The sequence below is a fragment of the Lactuca virosa genome, chromosome 5 (assembly GCF_052849685.1).
Source record: "Lactuca virosa cultivar CGN04683 chromosome 5, Lactuca_virosa_CGN04683_v6, whole genome shotgun sequence".
Classification (NCBI taxonomy): Eukaryota; Viridiplantae; Streptophyta; class Magnoliopsida; order Asterales; family Asteraceae; genus Lactuca; species Lactuca virosa.
Genome location: NC_136430.1, coordinates 206,077,914 through 206,102,330, shown reverse-complemented (window position 1 = coordinate 206,102,330; position 24,417 = coordinate 206,077,914). Strand labels below are relative to the sequence as shown.

At 34.8% G+C, this 24,417-nt stretch overlaps 1 protein-coding gene and 1 long non-coding RNA gene across 2 annotated transcripts in view; both read left to right on the top strand.

The window, feature by feature from the left end:
• LOC145112293 (protein FAR1-RELATED SEQUENCE 5-like) overlaps positions 1-13,509 on the top strand; it is a 37,347-nt gene extending 23,838 nt beyond the window's left edge. The window contains exons 6-7 of the mRNA XM_079048470.1: positions 13,316-13,395; positions 13,446-13,509. Coding sequence (XP_078904596.1) covers positions 13,316-13,395; positions 13,446-13,509 — 144 coding nt within the window. The remainder of the gene's footprint in view (positions 1-13,315; positions 13,396-13,445) is intronic.
• A 3,057-nt stretch (positions 13,510-16,566) lies between these two features.
• Positions 16,567-17,769, top strand: LOC145112973 (uncharacterized). Its single transcript, XR_013710701.1, has 2 exons — positions 16,567-16,845; positions 17,314-17,769. It is a non-coding gene; the product is annotated as an uncharacterized LOC145112973 (long non-coding RNA).
• The last annotated feature ends 6,648 nt before the right edge of the window (positions 17,770-24,417 follow it).

The following is a 24,417-nucleotide window of genomic DNA, read 5'->3' as shown; positions in this document are numbered from 1 at the left end:
TGCACCAATAAAAATTTAGTAAAATTAAATTCTTATTTAATTAAATAAAGATAAATACTAAATGGTTTCCATAACTGTATGTATATTAAATGATATCCACAGTTATAATTTTTTTTTATGAAAACTAATTAAATTCGTCATTGGTGTCAGCAATAACATTCTTTCAGAATGAATTCACATTTAAGTTTTCATGTACGGGTTCGTGTTTTGTTTATGGACTACTCACTTAAAATACAACAATGTTGCATGACATATGAAGAACGAAAGTGTATTATACTAGAATACACTCTCATTCGATTAAAATATACTCTCATTCTTCTAGAATAAAATCTCATTCTGCTAGAATACACTCTTGTTCTCCATGTTTCAGGCAACTTTGTTGTATTTTGAGTGAATAGGTCATGAAACAAAATACAAACTCATACATGAAAACCTAGATGCGAATTCATTATGAAAAAATATTATTGCTGATATTATTGAAAATTTTAATTTGTTTCCATAAAAAAAGAATTGTAACTATGGATATCATTTAATATACATATAATTATGGAAATCATTTAATATCTATTTTTATTTGATTAAATAATAATTTAATTTTTACTAAATTCTTATTGGTGCATTCTAGCACACAATAGATGTGAGAAACATTTGAACCTAGCTCTCTCTCTATATATATATATATATACACACACACACACATATATATATATATATATATATATATATATATATATATATATATATATATCTTTACTATCTTATAAAAGAAATCTCACTATTTCTATAAATAGATTAAATATAATAATAGTATTTTTTAAGACGTTCAAATCTTAAAGCTAACAGTATAAACAACTATCAATAAAATAATATTATATTTAAAATAGTCCAAACTTTATAACATAAGGTACAAATGTTTGATGCATAGAAGAATTGATCCGTCTCTTTAATTTGATTACGTCTACATTGAATACTGATAATTCGGCAAATATAGCTGCTTTCGAATCCTAATTCGAACTTCTCCATCATCTTTCTCTCTCTCTCACAGACTTCCTCCATCTCTATTTGCTCCCTCTATAATAAAAACCCTAAATGCGACCATCTACCTTTATTTACCAACATCATAGGAATTTCACCACCACCATCAAATGAAGTCACACGTCGTCACAACTTATATCTCAATTAAAACCCTCATTATAGATGAATATCTCTCCCCTCCCTCATTTGAAATCTTCAATTTTCTATGTAAACACACGCTCTCTCTACCTTGTCTAAAAACTCAGAACCCTAAATGCAGCTCTTTGTGACACCAGTCAAGTTTTGGTCAAAAATAAATTGATCAATAATCGTAATTGGGATGAACCAAGTGGTAGAGTTTGTAACAAGGTTTCCAAAAACATAAAGAACACTGAAATCCGAGTTATAACGAAGAAGTTATGACCAATCGAAAATCCACGGTAAAACCGGCAAAACACTGTTCAGTGTAAAAAGTGAATTTTCGATAAAAGGCTTTTTAGCCTTAAGAATCTAAATAAAAGTTGTAGAATATGTTAAACCGAGAACGTTCATAAAAATAACGTGAAAATCCGACTTCGTATGAGGAAGTTATGATTTTTCGAAGTTTCGGTTTAGCAGTAGACAGCTAAAAATTCGAAATATAAATCGATCGATATTTAGCCAACGCAACTTAAACGAGAATCGAAGGTCTCGTCAAAAGTAGCACAATGATAAAAAGACAGACGAAAACGGACGTCGGATGAAGAAGTTATGATTTTTTAACGAATTCCCGTCCCGGTCTGTTTAAAATAATAATATTAAAAATAAAGTCAAAATCAGCCGACGAAGTCTAAACGAAAGTCGTAGAGTATGATTTTACCTATGCGTGCATATAAAGAAGTAAAAAACGGAGCTCGTATGCGAAAGTTATGATTTTCGCAAGTTTTTGGCACAAAAATCGAGAAATTGTGGATAACCGAGAAATTTCGCATGTCACTCTTCGGACACGTCATCTGATGGGTTTTAAGCATTCTAACACTCCTATGGTGTACATGCAACCCTAGAAACCTTGGATCTATGTTTGACTAAGATACATGCAAATAATTATTTTTCCACGGTTCTTATCCTATCTAGCATGGCATGGGGAACTTGAATCAAATAAAGCTAGTAGAATTACTTACCTTGTAGTTGTAGTTGATTGCTTGGAGTTTTAGAGCCTAGCACCAATAGTGTGGATGCCTCAAATGGAAATCACAAATCACCACAAACTTGGAATTTTGAGAGAATAGTAATCACCTTTCTTGAAATCGGCCCTCTTACTTTACTCACCACAACTAGTGTGATTTCAAGAACCAAAGCCTCCTTTATATAGTGTGGTGGATTAGGGTTACATTCATGTAAACCCTAATACCCATGTCTTTTCATTTCCATGAGATCCATGGGTTAAAGCTCCATGGAGTATCCATGGACTTTCCATGCAAGCTTAGCCCATTCCAAATAAGCATTAGCCCACACTATATAAATACAAGAGCCCATATTTAATTAGTCATACTTTTGATCTCTAAATTAATTCTAGATTAATTATAGATCAATACTAATTAAATAATATGATTTTATATTAATATATTAGGACTTATAATATATTAATAAATCATAACTTATACTATTCTCAAACGATTATCCATAAATTGTTCGGGTAAAGTGCAACCCAAATGGACCATGTCGGGTCGGGTCAAGTACATACCAAATATAGTTATGGACTTAGACACTATATCCAACAGTCTCCCACTTGGATAAGTCTAATAACTATAGTTGCAAATATGACTTCAGGAACCGATCAGCAATCGTAGCTCTTTAAACTCTGTTGAACTATGAAGCGCCATTTTAGATAAGTGATCATATAATCCTCTGTTGTAGATATCAGCCGGACAAATACATGGAACATGGTCTTGCTTATTGTCCAACATTTTTTTCCCGATTTCCGATTTGTTTGACATAGAACTTAACTGAACACATCAATTTAGTTCTGACCGGGCCCGGTACATAGGTCAAAACAAAATCATCGAGGGGCCCAGATATCGCTTCTAATCCTAGAAGGAACAGATAAACTTCGACTCATATGTTTGCTCTACTACTTGTTGAATTACACACAAAAGCACGGTTTATAACATCGAGTTACCAATGCGTTTTCGTGCAATCAATGCATAACCAACTCATAGGCAACAAATCATATCTCTAGGTTTGAAGACTTATATGATATTACCGTCTCACGATCACTCGAGATAAATTCCATGAAGTGATACAAGTGAGCGTGGGTTGAATCCAATACTCAGAACTTATGAGCACTCATGAGTGCTGTAGCCCCGCTTTGTCTAACATCTTAGACCTCTACAAGCCAACCCATGACAGTCTTGATTCATATCTACTTCCAACATATGACCGACTGTGGAGAGTTTGAATAATATGATATAAACCATAACATAATTATTCTGGAAGTCAAAACATGCAAAAAGAAATAATAGTAAACGATTGACAAGAGATAGCAACACTTTACTCATAAATAACAACTTTTATTTATCATCAAATGTCAATTACATTTTACAAATTTCAAGATTATCTAACTACTAAAACTAATATCATCCTTCAGCCCTATGCTCCGAGCATGCTGGAGATGCTTAGCCCGAGTCAGTCCCTTCGTGAGGGGATCTGCTGGGTTCTCATCCGATGATACCCTCTTTGCCACGAGGATTCCTTCTTCTATTCGATGTCTGATGAAGTGATATTTTCTGTCAATGTGTCTGGATCTCCCATGATCTCTTGGTTCCTTGGCTAAGGCAACCGCACTATTGCTGTCACAGAAAATCTCCATTGGCTCCTTTATAGCTGATACAACTCCAAGGTCTCCGATGAAGTTCTTTAGCCATATAGCCTCCTTTGCTGCCTCGCTTGCTGCTATATACTCTGATTCACAAGTGGAATCAGCCACTGTCTCCTGCTTGGAACTTTTCCAAGTAATTGCCCCTCCGTTTAGAGTAAAGACCCAGCCCGACTGAGAGCGGAAATTATCCCTGTCAGCCTGAAAGCTAGCATCACTGTACCCTACAACTCTCAAGTCCTCACTGCCACCGAGGGTAAGGACCCAGTCCTTAGTCCTCCGTAGGTACTTGAGGATATTCTTTACCGCAGTCCAGTGTGCCTTGCTAGGGTTCCCCTGATACCTGCTAACCATGCTCAAAGCAAAGGCTACATCAGGTCGAGTACACGTCATAGCATACATGATCGATCCTACAGCTGAAGCATAAGGTATTCGACTCATTTCTGCTATCTCAGCCTCAGTACTAGGGCTTTGTGTCTTACTCAATCTGGCGTTACTCTAGATGGGTAACTCTCCTTTCTTGGAGTTATGCATGTTGAACCTTTTCAACACTTTGTCCACATAGGTGCTTTGACTAAGTTCAATTAGTCTTTTACTCCTGTTTCTCAAAATCCTTATCCCTGGGATATAGGCAGCTTCTCCAAGGTCCTTCATAGCGAAACACTTCCCAAGCTAGGACTTTACTTCCTGCAGGGTTGGGATGTCATTTCCTATGAGTAGTATGTCATCCACATACAGTACCAAAAAGCTGACTATACTCCCACTAGCCTTGATATAGACACAAGATTCATCTTCACTCCTTGAAAAGCCAAATTCTTTGACTTTCTCATCAAAGAAAAGATTCCATCTGCGAGGTGCCTGTTTTAATCCATAAATGGATTTCTCGAGCTTACACACTCTACTGGGGTACTCTGTACTGACAAAACCCTCTGGCTGAACCATGTAAACATCTTCAGCCAACTTTCCATTAAGGAAAGCGGTTTTGACATCCATTTGCCATATTTCATAATCATGAAATGCAGCAATGGCTAACAGTACCCTAATAGACTTAATCTTGGCCACTGGTGAAAAGGTCTCATCATAATCAACTCCCGGAGTTTGAGAATAACCCTTTGCAACCAGTCGTGCCTTATAAGTGTGTACATTACCATCCATGTCAGTCTTCTTCTTGAAGATCCATTTGCACCCAACTATCTTACGATCAGGTACATTGTCAACCAAGTTCCAAACTTGATTGTCATACATGGACTGTATCTTGCTATCCATAGCCTCTTTCCATTTAGCAGCCTCAGGGCCTGCCATGGCTTCCGTGTAGCTGTTAGGCTCATCCAGATTTACCAGTGTGTTATCACTGATAAGTGTCTCACCTTCTACAGTAATATGAAAACCATAATAATGCTCAGGTGCATTCCTAACTCTGGTGGAACGCCTCAGAGGTATAGATTCTTCAGTCGGCTCAACATGAGTTTTCTCCTCAGGTTGAGGGCTAGGGTTTGAGGTTCCTTCACCACTTGACTCTTGAATTTCCTCAAGGTCAATTTGCCTCCCACTGTCTCCTTGGCTCATGAATTCTCTCTCTCGAAAGAATCCTCTTCTTGCTACAAAGACCACATTATCATTAGGTCTGTAGAAGATGTAACCAAAGGATTTCTGTGGGTAGCCGATGAAAATACACCTTTCGCTTCGGGGTTCGAGCTTATCGTGAGTCTCGCGTCTCACGAAAGCCTCGCAACCCCAAATCTTGATGTGGTCTAGATTGGGAACTTTTCCAGTCCACACCTCGTGAGGTGTTTTGGCAACCTTCTTTGTAGGGACTAGATTAAGGATATGGGCGGTAGTATCTAAGGCATACCCCCAAAATGAGATTGGTAGCGAAGCTCGACTCATCATGGAACGAACCATGTCCAACAAGGTCCGATTGCGCCTCTCAGCTACACCATTCAACTGTGGTGTCCTAGGAGGTGTCAATTGTGAGACAATCCCACATTCCTTAAGATAGTCAAGGAACTCAGTACTAAGATACTCACCACCACGATCGGATCGAAGCCTCTTAATGTTCCTGCCCAACTGATTCTCCACTTCTTGCTTAAACTCTTTGAATTTCTCAAAGGTTTCTGACTTATGCTTGATTAGGTAGACATATCCATATCTACTAAAATCATCAGTAAAAGTCACATAGAACCGATTAGCATCTCTTGTGGCGGTTCTGAAGGGTCCACACACATCCGTGTGTATGAGGTCCAACAAACCTTCACCCCTAGCACAAGTGACAGTAAAAGGTGACTTTGTCATTTTACCAAGCAAACAAGATTCACAACTATCATCTGACTTTAGGTCAAATGACTCCAAGACTCCATCCTTTTGGAGTTGGCCTATGCGTTTCTTGCTTACATGTCCAAGACGACAATGCCATAAGGATGCTTTATCTAAGCTAGTGGAAGAGTTAATACACAATACATTATTTCCTAGATTATCTACAACAGATACAGTTTCATACATGCCATCACAAGGTAATGCTTTAAAATAAAGAACATTATTAAAGAAAGCATCAATACTACCATTATTATTATCAAAATAAAAGGTAAAACCTTGTTTATACAATGCATGAAAGGAAATAACATTTCTTGCCATTTCTGGCGAATAATAACATTTATTCAAATCTAATGTAAACCCACTATTTAGCACTAAGGAATAAACTCCTATCTTGGTGACAGGTGAAGCTTTCCTATTTCCCATGATCAAGTTTATCTTTCCCTGCTCCACATTCTCACTTCTTTTTAGTCCCTGCAAATCACAACATATGTGAATACCACAACCTGTATCAAGGACCCAAGACTTAGAATGAGGTGAGTTATTAGACAATATAGTGTATATACCTGCATGGTTGGGTTTTACTTTCCCATCCTTCAAATCTTGCTGGTACTTTGGGCAGTTTCGCTTGCTGTAAGAAAGGAAATAACATTTCTTGCCATTTCTGACGAATAATAACATTTATTCAAATCTAATGTAAACCCACTATTTAGCACTAAGGAATAAACTCCTATCTTGGTGACAGGTGAAGCTTTCCTGTTTCCCATGATCAAGTTTATCTTTCCCTGCTCCACATTCTCACTTCTTTTTAGTCCCTGCAAATCACAACATATGTGAATACCACAACCTGTATCAAGGACCCAAGACTTAGAATGAGGTGAGTTATTAGACAATATAGTGTATATACCTGCATGGTTGGGTTTTACTTTCCCATCCTTCAAATCTTGCTGGTACTTTGGGCAGTTCGATTCCAGTGCGACTTTTCATGGCAATAGAAGCATTCAGCCTCATTAGGGTTAGCAGAAGGAGTGACAAAACCTTTCTTGGTTTTGCTTGAAGAGGAGCCTTCAAGGGTCTTACCCTTGGTACCCTTAGAAGGGTTCTTTCTCTTCTTCCCTTTGCCATGCCCGATTGCCAAGACATTGGCCGCAGTTGGAGTAGGAGTAGGAGTAGTAACAACCGACTTACCCTTTAGACCACTTTCGGCGGTCTTCAAGAGTCCTTGAAGTTTGCTGAGGGTGACTTCTTCCTTGTTCATGTGATATGTCATGCGGAACTGATCATAACACGATGGCAAGAAGTGCAAAATGATGTCTATTGCTAACTCCTCAGGGAAGTTCACATTCAGCTTTAGTAAACGGTCCACATACCTTTGCATTTTCTGCATGTGGCCCGTGATGGGTTCACCATCCTTCATTCGGGTTGTTATCATGGAGGAGATTATTTCATATCGCTCTTGACGAACACTTTGATGGTAGCGGTCCATCAAGTCCTGATGCATCTTAAAAGGATAATAGTCCTCATAGGACTTTTGGAGCTCGGCTGTCATGGTGGCCCTCATGATGCATGCCACTTTTGTAGCATCTCTTTCATGTACCTCATATTCAGCAAGCTCTTCAGGAGTAGCAGTTGGCTCGGGTACCTTCAGCTCCTTGTCGAGAACATATTCTTTGTTCTCATACCGAGTGACCATCCTGATGTTTCTGATCCAATCTGTAAAGTTGGACCCATCAAAGATGACTCTCCCACAAAGATTCATGAGAGAGAAGGAGCTAGTAGGGTTTGAGCCAGAAGCATTGTTATTGGAAGACATCTGAAAAGAAAAGGGAATAGATTAGATTAGATATAGAGATAGTCCTTAACAAAACACCCAAATGTAATATTAAGGCTAGGACCCAACACAATATTTTATAACTTAGAAGAGGGATGCCGTAATCTAAGCTATAAGATATTTGAAGGTAGGTGAATGACGATTCACCAATTTCCACCATGAAAAACGAAATATTTAATTAGGTTTTAATTGGTTTAGAAACTCCTAGATTCTTTGAGATTCATTGAACTTTCTTCAATGGCATGTTTCAATCTCGAGTGTGCCCTTCAAGTTTTGTGACCGGGATGCCGAGGATCACAAAACAAGGTGTGAAGTAACCATGCAAATTACTTGGTACCCTTAATGTATTACCCCTCAATCGATGTGCCGGTTAACCACACACGCTCCATCGATACTATGATAAACATTAAGTCACCCTTTACCTACCTTGTTAAGTTCAAGTTAGTGTGCCGGTTAACCACACACGCTCCACTAACGACTTAAACAAAGTGTAAAGTGTAATTTCATGGATTAGCACCTTATTCACATTTTTCTAAAATAACTAAGATTGGGAATTCAATAAAGTTTAGTTACTTTAGTATTATCATTATACTTTTAATGAGAATTTATAAGTCTTTGTCCTACCCGTTCGGCTAACGACCCTCCACCTATCAAGGAAGTGGTGGGTGAGAGTGGACACCCATTAAGTTGCCATTTTATAGGCAACAACCTTATACCCCCCTTATAGACCGGCTTCGTGAATGAGGCGTACTAGCGGTAAGACGACTTGATCTTATACATATATATATATATATATTATTAAACTTATAATATTATAAAGTATAAGGGTTGAATTTTAACTTTTAAAATTCTAGGGGTTGGAACTAAAGTTTTTAATATGACTTTACATGTTCCAAAACTTGAGGGCAAGTTTTGTAAACTTTCAAAACTTTTCATTTCTCATAACTTATGAGTTAATGGTTATTAAAAATGAAGACTCTTCATTTTTTGTAACCTATGTGTTCTTTTAATGGTTATTTATAAATGTGATTTTTGGTTATCCATAACTTAAGAACTAGTTATGGACTCCATTAAAACACATAAAGATCAAGAATTAATCTAATCAATTATTAGCACATAATTTCTATGATCTTCTAAACTCATATGTTTATGAATGTTCATATCAAAAATTTCAAGAATCGTAAGTACATATACAAAACTTGAAATTTTGATACGAGCTTTTGAACAAAACTTCGATTTTCAAGTTTTTTTTTTTTTTTTTTTTTTTTTTTTTTTTTTTTTTGCATCAAGTATCAAATAAACAAACCAGGCTTTGATACCACTGATGGGTTTTGAGCATTCTAACACTCCTATGATGTACATGCAACCCTAGAAACCTTGGATCTATGTTTGACTAAGATACATGCAAATAATTATTTTTCCAAGGTTCTTATCCTATCTAGCATGGCATGGGGAACTTGAATCAAATAAAGCTAGTAGAATTACTTACCTTGTAGTTATAGTTGATTGCTTGGAGTTTTAGAGCCTAGCACCAATAGTGTGGATGCCTCAAATGGAAATCACAAATCACCACAAACTTGGAATTTTGAGAGAATAGTAATCACCTTTCTTGAAATCGGCCCTCTTACTTTACTTACCACAACTAGTGTGATTTCAAGAACCAAAGCCTCCTTTATATAGTGTGGTGGATTAGGGTTACATTCATGTAAACCCTAATACCCATGTCTTTTCATTTCCATGAGATCCATGGGTTAAAGCTCCATGGAGTATCCATGGACTTTCCATGCAATCCTAGCCCATTCCAAATAAGCATTAGCCCACACTATATAAATACAAGAGCCCATATTTAATTAGTCATACTTTTGATCTCTAAATTAATTCTAGATTAATTATAGATCAATACTAATTAAATAATATGATTTTATATTAATATATTAGGACTTATAATATATTAATAAATCATAACTTATACTATTCTCAAACGATTATCCATAACTTGTTCGGGTGAAGTGCAACCCAAATGGACCATGCCGGGTCGGGTCAAGTACATACCAAATATAGTTATGGACTTAGACACTATATCCAACATCATCATCACGTGCGAACCTCCACGTGTCACCTGCTGATAGGACCGAACCTTGCGTGGCACCTCCTCATTGGACCGCAGCCGAGGTCCACTAAGAAGCGAACAGCCTCGCATCGGACACCCCGGAGACACCCCCTTCGCATGCGTGTCAGTCTCCCATTGGACCGAAGGTTGGTCAAATCCGAAGCCTCCATCTGTCCGAGGCACGTGCCTCGCACCGGGTCAGAAGCTCCACCGCCTTAACCTTCGCACGTGGCCTTCGCAGGAGCTGCCACGTAGCTGCTGACTCATCCGAGCCTCGCCACCTGTCACCTTCGGACCGAACCCTCGCACCCCTATATAAAGGGTGCGAGCCTTCTCGGATGGAAGGGTTTTTCACCCCATTTTTGGCCCTTTTTCACTCCTCTCACTTCCATAATTCACAAACAACCCGCAAGTCCCCGATATCACGTCTAAAGCCCGAAGCAAGCCCCGGAGCCCCGGAATTCTCGAGAATTCATCCTCTCTCCTGTCGAAACTCTGCCCGGTTTGAGCCGGTTTTTCGTCAAACAAACTCTTTTCCGGGAAACGAAATGCTGCCCGAATCACCGCTTATCAAAGTGAGTTCATACCCCTTTAATATACCTTTTTAAATGGTTTTATATGCTTTTTAGGGGGGGGGGGGGAAATACAAGTTTAACACAATATTAAATTGTGTTAATAACTGTATGTGATAATAATCACACAAATGTTTCCGTATGCTTTTAAGAATTATCAAATACTTTCAAAATAACGTGAAGTCATGTTAAATCTTTAAAGTCATGTAAAAACTCCGTTAAATTCTTTGAAAAACGTTTTATAAGCTATTTCAAAGTATAAATACCAAAATCATGTTTATATATGTATAAATATATAAATAAGATTTGAAGGGCTTAGGACTAATGAATTATCCTATATCCTTTTCCTCGTTTGGATGTGGAATTAGGGTTGTATTATTTGTCCGAAGGTCGTTTCCTTCTTAATTATATATATATATATATATATATATATATATATTATACATATATGAGTACAAAGGGTTACTCCTTTTTGTATCTTCACCTTTGTATCAGGCTGAGCAAAGGTGTTCATCCCTGAGAAACCATGCTAATCAGATAGAACATATAAATTATAATAGGTATAATTTATGATTCAAAACTAAAGATACAAGTATGATTCACGACTGTATATTTTCCAAGGAAATTACCAAAATTCATTCAACTATACCAAGATATGTATAATACCTTTAATATACGAACAACATATTAAAGAAGTAAAGATACATCATACCTAGTTTGCATTAACAAAGGTACTATACAGAGTACCAGAGTTAGCAAACACGTGGTAATGTCGGGTTTGCATTAGCAAAGGTACTATACAGAGTACCCGAGTTAGCAGACACGAGGTAATAATACATTCTATCGGGTTTGCATTAGCAAAGGTACTATACAGAGTACCCGAGTTAGCAGAAACGAGGTAATAATACATTCTGCCGAGTTTGCATTAGCAAAGGTACTATACAGAGTACCCGAATTAGCAAACACGAGGTAATAATTCATAATTCAAGTATACTAGAATACACTGTTTTACAAGAAACCAGGGTTTTGGTTCAAAACAAATCAAGGGTTTACACTTATCAAATACATGTTTGGAAAACTAAGAATATACTGTCAATCATTATTTCAGAATGATTGGGTTTTCAAAACTAATATACATGTAACGTTTAATATGCTTTTTATGAGACTCTATATTCAGGTTGTTTAATTCATTTTAGACAACATAGGAAAGTCCTGACATTATAACCAGAATCTCCAGCCGGGGATCAAAACAAGTGTGTGTAGATCTATATCGGGATTGATAACCCCGCACTCAGGCTGCTAGCTACAGTTAGATGAGTGACAATTGTTATCACCAGTTTAAACGCCCACAAAGCGTTTGTTTCAGGCCATCAGTCATAGTATGGTTATAATAACTACTCATTAAAAAGGTATTAACAATACGCTTAGTGTATAAACAAATAAACGAAAGTACACCTTCAAAGTACCAGTTTATAGAATACAAAATACAATGGTTTAATACAGTTTTCATTAACACCTGGTGGAGCCATGCACACTCTCAAATACAAGTTTTCAGAAAGGAATACAAATACAAAACAGTAATACAAAGAGAACGGTTTATGGGAATAAACCACTTATCAAATGGAACTTAGTCATTCAATCTCTGTAAACTAGTATAACATAAAAGACCTTTAGTGGTTAATTCTATAATTCCTTAGTTATTACATCATAGTTATACATAAGTAATATCTGATTGACAGTGAAATATGTGACTTCCGCCTTACTTCCTGTTCCTTGTTTGGTTGTGGGCTTAGGGAAGATGCACCCAATTGACTATCCATTCGATATTGTGTTATGTATAATCAGTATAAACTAAGCAATTACAGAGGGGAACTATTGAGGTTATCAATCTAGCACCTCAGGAAATATAGGATTTCCTGGAGAAACCAATGAACTTATTCAAAGAACTTAGGGTATACTTAACAGAACTAAAATACTTATGAACTCACCAGCTTAAATACTGACCTACTCTTTCCAAATAACTTGTATTCTCAGGAATCTAGTAGACAGGTACACTCCAGAAGCTTTTGAGAAGACTACCTAGTACCGTACCGCGACTCTTGTCATCTGTTGTACCTACTTTAGTGTTTGAATATGTAATGTTTAAACACTTATGTAAAACTTATACTTATTAATGCAATGGTTGTTTGTACTTTGATTACTATGTTACATGTGTTGTGATACTTACCTTAAGTCCTCCGCCCCCGAACATTTCCGCCGTTCTGGTTTGGGGGTGCGACACTCTTACCCGGTATTCCTCACAATCGAGGGTTCTTTCTCCTCCTGTGTTTTGGGGGTATCAGATTTATGGGGAAATCCGTCGAGGTTTGTTTATATATTTGATGTTTCTCTTAATTTTATATCTTTGATGCTTCTCTTAATCTCCAGGTATTCATCCATAACCTTTTATTTTTTCTTTTTGGTTATGGAGAACGACTATCGTCTCTTTCTCCCTAACTACAGTGTTTATCGCCCATAAATTCAAAGCGATAAATACATGTGCGAATTGAATCCATTATTTTGTTCCTGAAGGAAATATACATGCATTTCTACTAAAATAACCTAATTTTGTTATGTAATGTCAGGTAATTTGTTCTAAAAGAAGCGAAGGAGAAGCAAGCCAGATGATCATCTTGATCCATATACCTTTCTCTGTTTCTGAAAGGTACTGCACAAGATTTTTTAAATTTTAATGATGGAATGATGAATTTTCAGGCATTTTCTAGATCTATGGAGTATTGGAAGCTTCAAAATGAGGATGTTGTGCTCTTTTAGATGAACAATCTTTTTTTTTTTGTAAATTATTGGTCATAATAATATTTCTATGTTTTTATGATCTATGCAGAAATCATATATCATGTTATGTTGTTTAGGCATATTTCCTGATTTCATGGATTTCTTCTCCATATTAGGACCTAGCTTGAGGATTTAATTTGAATAGATTGAAATCCAAATATTTATGTACTCCAGAGGTATGTATCTTTTTTATTTTACTTTCTTGAATATAGCTTATGTTCTCATAGGTATTTCTGTTTAAAATATGTTTTGAGAAACATTGTATGTGTTTTATTGTTATTTTTATTGTAAATTACGGGTCATAATAATATTTTTATTTTTTTCTTGTCTATGCAAAAATCATCTCTTATACGGTTTCTAAGCAAGTTTGACATATTCCAGTAATCAGAATCCGATGATATGTGTTTAAAGAATTTCATTTTTGCTCTAAGGTTTCAAAAGTAAGTGGTAATTGGAATCCGATGATATGTGTTTAAAGTATTTCATTTTCTAATCTATGAATCATTCCATTGCATATCTTATTCCATTCCAACAATCCCTTATATTAATAGATTTTCTATTTCCTAATATTTTAAGAAGTGAGAGGAGTTCCAATTGGATGATTTCTTCTTCGTGGAAAAGAGGTTCAAAACCATGAAATAGATGCATCCGGAAGCAACTCTAACGATGGAGTCCTTAATCATAATGAGACTGGTTCATCTATAATACATCTTAGAGAGGTTTACCATTCCATTCAAACATGCTTTCAATTCCATTTTTCCTTGTTCTTTCTTTTATAAAGTTTTTTTATTTACTTTTTGTACATTTTGTGTGTCAAATATTAATGGTGGCAGCCAACATTAATTTTGAATTCATCATAAATGCATTCGGAGCATGAAGTTAAGTTGTGGCGTTGGCAGTTAGAAAACAATTATTGGAATCATATTATATAATTGTTAGGAAAAAAATCCAAGATTCTGTGCCTAAAGCAATCATGCACTTTTTGGTGAGTGCTAAATTTTGGTAGATAGTTCTTGTTTGATCTTTTATTTCAAGATATTTGTATGTGGCTCTTTGTGCCTCAAATTAGTTGTGATTAAAACTAATTTTTAACTTTCTTTACAGGACTTGAATTTGATCGATAGTCTATAAGTTTCTATTTTGTTAAGACTTGAGACAATATTTAAAATCTTTGGTCCTTGACTTGATTATTTTCAATGAATCGTTCTGAAAAATAATAATGATGTTGTTTATCTGGTGTTTTTTCTCGTAGTTAACGGTTATGATTTACAACTTATTGTACTTTTGATAATCAGGTGGCTATATCTAATCTTTTAGAAATTTCTTCATTTTAGTCGGTATTTTGATCAATTTTAGGTTGTGTGTTTTTAGGGGTAGAATTGAGCACTTGAATGGGGAACTGAAACCAGTAGAAAGAGTTGTTGATGACAGAAAGTCGCCTCCATTCATTTAACAAAAGCACTAATAATATCTTCTTCGGGTACAACATAGGCATTGTTAAATTAGTATTTTTTTAATTCCAGTGGCAATCAAGATGCGGGCCTACCTCTAACCGGGACATGAGTGGTGGTCAAAGGCTTTGGTTTGGAATTACAGTTGCAGCAACTCTATCTTACAAGGCTTGGTTTAATGACAACCATTGTAGTTGAATTCTATTTTTTTTTACGTTTATTTTCATTTCCTTGGTATTATAAAACTTGCTGGATAGACGCATATATGTTGATTCTTTATCTAATGTTATGATTTAAAAGTGCTAAATGGTTCCACGAAATTTAAATAGTAATAAATAGCATATTTTGACCCCCATTCCTTTGTCCAAAATATCCAAACCATATATTTTTATAACTTTCTGTCTACTTTGTTTCTTGGTGAAAGGGTATTTAAAAGAGGGTTTTTCTCTCCAAATCTAAAAATTGGCTGCATATTATTATCCTCTCTCATAAAAGTATCTTATCATTTCCTTTGCTTCAAGATTACTTCTCAAGTTTTTTTTTTTTTTTTAATATTCCTTTTTGTGATGAGAGATTTCTGGTATATGATACCAAATTTTAGATCAATTTGAATAATGGTAGTAATCGATTACGGGAGTAATAGCAAAGTAATTCGATTGATTTGAATTGATTACAATAATAACCAAATCGAGTAGTAGCATAACTGCATAACCTTTCAATCGACTTGAGTTTATTTCAAGTTAAAAATACAAACCTTAAATTTTTTAACGTTTAAAAGATATAATTTTTCCTCCGGTTTTCAATTATATTAAGAATAATTTGAAAACAAGAAACAAAGATAACCAATTTTAGAATGCCTTATTTGTTTATTTATTTGATTCATTCCAATCAATGTGTGTCGATCAATGTGTGTCGATCATTAATATTATTCTATTAATTTTTTTAGTTCAATGTTCATATTATATTGTATTAATTATATTAGTTATTACAATACTAAACGCATACATAGATATAATTTGTACACTATATATATGAAATTATTATTTAAAAACCATTTTTAATAGAGTTTAATTGATAAAGTTTTAATTTCATTTGATGAATCTTGACTAATATAACTAAGTGAGATTATTTCAAATGAAAACACAAACATCCAAATACATAGACGTGGAACTAAAACGAAAAAACTTAAGTTAGACTAAAAAACTTGAATTCGAACCGAAAATCATAACATCAAAGACTGTTGGACCAAGCTGCACTAGAATGAAACCCAACCGAAAAAAATACGCAACATAATAAAGACCCACCATAAAAAACCGGTACAAAAAAGCTGAGGAAATTATATAAATGATCCATGTGGTTTCCCATATTTTTGGTTTTCGTCCCGACCTTTTTTTTCATTACATATATGGTTCAGATGGTTTTCGTCCCAAAAAGAAACTAATTGCCAAAACATAGTATTCGCCGTCCGTCGCATTGCGCGGGTAGACTGCTAGTATATATATATATATATATATATATATATATATATATATATATATATATATATATATATGGAAAAAAAGAATTTGTGGCTGTTAGGTAGCTAGTGTTAGGTGGGGAACCTAAAAAATGTTGTCGTTTTAAGGTGAGATGTATTAAATCCCGTATTCCTTTTGTATCGACTTATTTTTCTTCTTTCCGTCAGAATTCTCATATTTATCGACTTCTTCCTTTCTTCATCTGAGTAATCTCTTAGGAGTATTGTACGCAATCTTTATGTGTTTACTTTGCAAGGAACAAATCTCAAAAGTGATGATTTAATATATAAGGGCCGGCCCTGTTGCCGAATGCCACAAATTATATCCCTCGTCCTAAATCGATTTACACAAGTTAAGCTATACATTCTTTGTTTTAGATAGACTTACTTTTGTAGTTGTTTAATTTAATTTAGTTCTTTGGAATTCTATTAAAAATTTGATTTCATGTAAAAAATCTCGATATGTAGTACTTTCTTTTTCCCCTTTTCATTTTCCATTTAATTTTTTGGTTTCTACCTTCTTCGATTTTATCTCTCTTATTACTATTATGAGTTGTAATTAGGTTTTCCATTTTCTCTCTATTAAATTTCAATTTGTTGTTAAGTCCTTATAGCACAGTATGTTGGTATTAGGTAAATCCTAATCACATCCCATAAAATTAGATTTCTTTTAATTTATACGGTAATTACATCCCATTATTTTTTTTGAATTTTCATCTAGAATATTTAAAGTAGTTATTACAAATATTAACTATCAATGGAGATGAAGTTGTCGTTAATAAAAACAATTCGTTTTTTGTTTGTTTTTTTTTAACTTCAGGCAATTCAGTTCTTCTGAATTCTTCCATCTATAGTTTCCACTGACTAGTTGAACTTCTCATCAAAGATAAAAGACTTGTTTCTATTTGGAAATCCCTTTCAGATTGTAGCTGATATCACCAAGGTAGTAAAACCGAATGAAAGAAAGGCGTGAAGTTGATGTAAGGGCAAAATCAGTAGCAGTATCAATAGTGAATACTTTACCAAAAACTAGAATCAATCATTGAACTTTGAATATGTGTTATGTGGTGAGTTAGTTGAATTGTTGTAATTTTTTACTTTAATTCTTCGTTGTATTCCATTTATGCCCTTGAGCTTTTTTCTTACAAATGAGTTGTATTATTTTTATGTACCTATAATTGCAATCACTTTTGTAATTGAGATGTCATATTATGCTCAATCAAAGGAAGCTAACTGTAATCCCCATACAAAAGAAATTTACTCAACTTTGACTAAATGGTTTCTGTTTTAAATGCAAAACTCATTAACAACCAAAATCCAATATCCAAATTTCAGGTGAAAAAAACATAACACGGAAAAAAATGCAAGTTCTTTATCGTATCCCTTCTCGAAACAGGTTGGATGAGGCTGATGAAATGACAACACCATATCACCTAATAGTTACCATATAATTCTTTGTCTTTTAAAGCTTCCTCTGCCTGATGCAAAATCAAATGAAAGCATTTAACCACAAAATATGTTACCTATTAAGCTCTATATAAAATAATACATTACCTTTTTAATATAGCACCCACTGAGATAATGACCTAATCCCCCACAGTGAGAACAAGTTCTTTTTTTCTTCACCATTTCTAAAGAAGACTTGATTCTATTTGCATTTTTGGGACACCCTTTTCGTATTAGTCGGAAGAAGAGGATCCCTGATAGATAATTGAGGCACCATGTCTACTTGAGAAATGCCTGCACAAGATTCTTGTGATGTATTCAGATGTCCTTTCTCCTTTTTCTGATTAAGCTGGTCTTCTAAAAACTTTACCAAGAAATTATTAAGCTTTCTTATCTCAAAAGAGGAGTCTCTTGCTTTTGCTTAATGTTTCATGAGTTAAATTGCCCATAGCTTCTATCCATTCTTTTTTAAAAGCCTCAAACATCTTTCTAGTATAACATTCACCTGCTTTTGCTTTCATTGGATGAACAGAAAATAGAACCGGTTTCGAGTTCATAGTCTAGAAGTCTTCATCTTCTTCGGCAGCTCTTCGAGAGTGAACTGCTTTATCATATTGTACAACAAATTCATTCAACATGGTTTTGGAATTAACAAATCCGTCAAAAAATGAATGAATACTCTCACTTCGTCCGCTTGTTGTCATGCCAGCGGAGAAAGCATCCTTCAGAAAGGCTTCAACCTAATGTTTCCGTTGGTAATACATCTCGGTTAACCAACTTTGGTTTTCTAGGTTATACTTATCACGTATACCTTCCCACTTGATTTCAAACTCTTCTATGGTATTGTTGGATTAGGTGTCTAAGCCTATAACTATAATTGGTATGTACTTGACCCGAGAGTAGCATGGTCCATTTGGGTTGCATATCATCAGGACACTTTGTTAGGATGGACTTTTGAGAAGAGGTTATTTATGATTTATTAAAATATTATAAGTTCTAATATATTAATATGAAATCATATGATTTAATTAATATTGATCAAGAATTGGTTTGGAATTAATTTAGTGATCAAAAGAGACTAATTAAATCAATGGGGACTAATTGTGTAATTTAGTTATATTTATATGTGTTGGGCCATTGATCCATGTTGGACTAAGTTTATGTATGAATAAATAAAGAGTTGGGCCGCATGAACCATGGATCATAAACCCATGGGTATGGATTAGGGTTAACCCATGACCCTTGGAATCCTACATATAAATATGGTTCTCCATGACCAAAATCGGACACATCTTTTCTTAGAGAACTATGGACGATTTTGGGGCAAGGCAAACTCTCACAAATGCCATCCTTTATCCTAGGTGTGTTGTGAAACATTTGATGCATTCATACTATTGGTGCTAAGCTCTTAAAGGCCAAATGCAACAAGTTCTACAAGCTACACAAAGAGGTAAACTCCTAACTAGTGTTTATATGTTGATTATATCATTTGTATGCTAGTTGTAGGCTTAATGCTTTGGAAACATATTGCATGTATAATTAGTGAAAACATAGATCCAAGGCATTTAGGGTTGTATGTGCACCATAGGATGTTGTAGTATACAAAACCCATCAGTGGTATTAGAGCCATGGGTTGTTTCCTTATATACTTGATGTCTTATAAGTTTTCAAAGTGAAAAAATCGAAATTTTTGCCTTCTGCCCAGTGAACTCGTCGAGTCCACTGGATGACTCGCTGAGTAGCATGCATTTTGCCATAGACTCGTCGAGTCCAGTTTGGGGCTCGACGAGTTGGCAGTTCAGAAAGCAAAGTTTTGAGTTTTTTGGCCTGTTTTGAATTAGAATCATTACCACAAAAATGTTTTTGTTCATAAAATTTGATTTTGTTGTTATGATAAGTGTGATTCTCTTCCAATTAATAGATAATTGTCAAAGTTTCAAGACTTGTATTAGTTTATATGATTAGACTAATTTCTTGAAATTTGTTTGATATGAATTATCTTAATTTATGAGTTTGTTTTTTATAAATAGAAAGTTGTATGATGATAGTTATTGTTCAAAGTTTGATCTAAAATATTCTTGATATGAGTTTTGTAACTTGTCCTCAAGTTACATGAAAAGTCTCATTCAATAATTTTAAAACTCATAAAGTTCCATATGTTATGAAAATGAAGAGTCTTATTTTCTTAAATGATTTTAAAGTCTTCCATAACTTGTCCTCAAGTTATGGAACTTGAAGAGTTTTTTCATTAAACCACTTTAAACTCATAAGTTATGAAAACCAAAAGTTTTTGAATAGTTCAAAACTTGCCCTCAAGTTTTGGAATTTGTAAATGCAAAGTCTTACTTTGAAACATTTAGTTCCAAACCCTAGAATTTTAAAATTTTAAAATTCAACCCTTATACTATTATAATATTATAGGTTTAATATATATATATATATATATATATATATATATATATATATATATATATATATATATATGTATGTATGTATAAGAGTAAAGTCAGTCTTACCGTTAGTAGGCCTCATTCACGAAGCCGGTCTATAAGGGGGGTATAAGGTTACTGCCTATAAAATGGCCGTTTAATGGGTGTCCACTCTCACCCACCGCTTCCTTAACTGGTGGAGGGTCGTTAGCCGAACCAGTAGGATAAGACACTAATTATCCCTTCATTAAAAGTATAATGATAAAAATAAAGTAACTAAACTTTTAATTAAATTCCCAATCTTAGTTACTTTAGGAAAAATGTGAATTTGGTGCTAACCCATGAAATTGCACTTTGCACCTTGTTAAGTCATTAGTGGAATGTGTGTGGTTAACCGGCACACTAATGTGGAACTGACAGTGCGTGGCAAAGGGTATCTTGATGTTAATCATAGATCAATGGAGCGTGTGTGGTTAACCGACACATTAATTAGGTGGTTGTAACATTGGGTGTACCAAGCTAATTCGCATGGTTATTCACACCTTGTTTGTGATCCTTGACATCCCAGTCATAAACTTGAAGGGCACAATCGAGATTTAAACATGCCATTGAATTGTTCAATGAATCTCAAAGGATCTAGGAGTTTCAATCCATTTAAAACCTAATGATAAATTTCGTTTTTCATGGTGGAAATTGGTAAATCGTCATTTACCTACCTTCAAATATTTTCCAATAGGATTACGGCATCCCTCTTCCAAATTGTAAAGTATTGTGTTGGGTCCTAGCCTTAATATTTCATTTGGGTGTTATATTAAGGACTAAAATCAACTAAACTTGAATTTCTCCCTCATAAATGTCTAAGTTCAGACAACTATGGTCTTCTCGAATCTTTTGAAAAAAGGATTTCTTTATAAATATGATTTTCCACAAGGCAATCGAGGTGAAAGATTAATCCCTTCTTTGTGCTTTAGTGGAAATTCACTTCCTTCACCTCCTCTAATTATTCTACCTAACCCACAAGTTCAAGGTCACTCAAAGCCCTATTGGCAGGAAGGAAAGTCTGTATGTGCTCACGTCTTGGAGATGAAGTTAAATATTGACAAGCTGGGAGAGTTGGGTGTCGAAGTCTCAAGGAAGTTGGCGGTTGACTGGGTTCTTCAATCACTTCCTAAGTCATATAGCGGGTTTCCTTAAGGACTACTATATGGGAGACCACGACATGCCCCTTATTGATCTAACATATTTGCTTGGTGCTGCTGAATCAACAATGATTTGGCGCACTGGTAAAACAAATTTGACTGGAAGATCTACTCCCCAAACTTCCATGGATATTGACAATGGTAACATTGGAAGTCCAGAAAAGCTTTCTCTTCCCAATGGAAAGGGATCGGCCATAGTCAACCCGGTTGACCAAATGGTAAAGAGTCCCATGTGCCATTCCCAAAGAGTTCATATGTTTCTATTGCCAAGAGACGGGGCATTGGTTGCGAAGCTGCCGTATCTACCTGAAGGACCACAAGGATGGTAAAGTCAGAGTGTATGACTCTGCTTCAGGTAAGTCCACTATCTTACTCTATTAAGTTCCTATTTGGAGATTCTTAATACATGATGGAATGTAATTACAATTTGATGTTTTGAAGAATCGAAGAATTGAAAGGAAGCTTAAGGGAAGAGTATGCTGAGTCTTGTCGCGAAGAGATGGATTTCGATCGCATGGTTCGATGATCAGATTTGTGAGCTGCTGCTTAAGAGTTATGATAGATTGCTTAGGAATAGATAACAACATTTTTTCACTTTTTTTGCATTGTAAGAATAAGTTTTCCGCAATTTTTTTTCAAGTAAAGAAAATTTTGAAATTTATCTTATTTTTAAAATTTCCTTACAATGGCTTTTGTGGAAAATTGTTGTTTATATGATTCCATTGATAGCAATATTAGGAAAATGGATTTGATTCTTTCGTGGTAGTGTCGAGAATTTGTCAAATAAGGAAAGATTCTCATCACCCAAGTTTCAGTTGGATAGAAACTTGGAATCATGCAACTTGTATTGTGTGATGAATGAGAACCTTCATCTTTGGGAAATTAAGACTAATTATGTGTTCACATGTTTATGTGAGTCAAGTGAAGGACTAGGGGATCAGGTACACTGGGTGTGCGCTAGTCAAGTCCACCACAGAGAACGATAAGACTATTCGTCATGATTTACTAAAGTTTAGTAAATATGGTTATGCTTACAAGTTTAAGTATAATTCTTAAACATTGGAAAAGTTTCAATGTATGGCAGAACGAATGAGAAGAATCAAATTGGGCAGAAAGATAAAAGTTTCTCCAATCTGAAAATATGGGAGAGTACTTGAGTATCGTGTTTTATGATCATCTTAATGATTATGAAAACCATGTCACAATTGATCCTCTAAAGATATCTTAGTGCATTTGTGTGGCCCAAAAGAGGAATCGTGAATTGTTTAAATGGTTAAATCAAGAACATGAGCCATACTTTGTTCCAAAACAAGTCTTAGAGTCATACTCCAAGATTGTGTCTTGAGTGACATAATCTTAGGAAAGGTTTATAACACTCATCAAATGTAGAGTTAAATGTTTTACTCTTGTACAATTGAAATTGGTAAGTTGTGATGTCTTGGTAAGGACAAAGACCAACTAAGACCAATTGTGTGAAGTGTTTATCTTGATAAGAATCCTTACTAACTCTTGAATATTTGTTTTGTCAAGGAATGGTTCTTGACAGAGAATCTTATATGTCAAGAGGTCAGTGGGAGTCTTATAGATCTTGACAAGTTTCACGAACTGATCGAGAAGAAAACCTATTGTTTATCACTAGCACACGACTTGAGGTTTGTAACCTATCGTGTTGACATGTTCTTATTTCTGTGCCCATTCCAGTTAAACTTGACTATGCATATGAGTTCTATGAGTTCTCAGTTGTTTGCATAACAACCTGGAAGCAATGGTAGGCCCTTGTGCTGCCAAGTGGCAAGAAATTAAGATTGAACTAGTTCAATCCATATGAGTTTGGATTTGTCACTAACCTTGTCTTTTGATTATGGTTTGACAAATTCACATGGATAGGAACACATATACCATAAAATCTAAGTGTCATAAGGTTTCTCTCCGATTCATGAAAATGATGGTGAGGAAGCGCTTTCACTAAGTAGATTTTAAGGAGATAGCAGTTGTGATATTTGCATTCTCAAATTTGATTATGATTACGGCATACCTTTTCATAATTCGAATTGTGAGGAATGGCAAAAAGTATAAACATTTGAGACTTATTGCTGTAAGTTCTTAAATTGTTTAGACACACATGTGAGCTATCTAAGGGAAGGTGTATGAGTTTGAGAAGCCTAGATAAAGTCTTATCAAAGCATCTTGTATCAGAAATCTGAACTTTTGTAATGAAAGTCAATAAGTATTGATTTCAAGAAGTCCATCTGATTTATGGGTACATGTCATAGCTAGTGGGAGCATAAATGTTATGCTAGTAAAAGTAATGATTATTATGATAGTGGGAGCATAATCAATTATGATGAATGTTGCAAGTTAGCAATGTTAATTATAGAAAACAAAAGTTTCAATTCGCAAGTTGCAGGGTTTGAAAAGTTGTTTTCCTATAATTAAGGGAGAGAAATTTATACTTCATTTCAAGTCTAAGAGCTTAGATTGAGATTTTAATCAGATTCAGTCAAATATATATATATATATATATATATATATATATATATATATATATATATATGAATGCTATGTTGGAATGGTTCAACATAAGAAAATTCTATATATAGAAATGTTAATTGCGTTCTCAAAATTTGATTATGATTACGGCATCCCTCTTCATAATTCGAATTATGAGAACATGGCAAATAGAAATATTACAACAAAAGACTGATCAAGTATCATGTCTTTACTATGAATCGCATCATATATGCTTCGGGTATAGGATCGATTGCATATGCTATAATATTATTGTGTTCTAATTTTTCCAAATGCCTAGGGCATTAAGAGGGAAAAAGGAATAGAACCGGATATGACTAA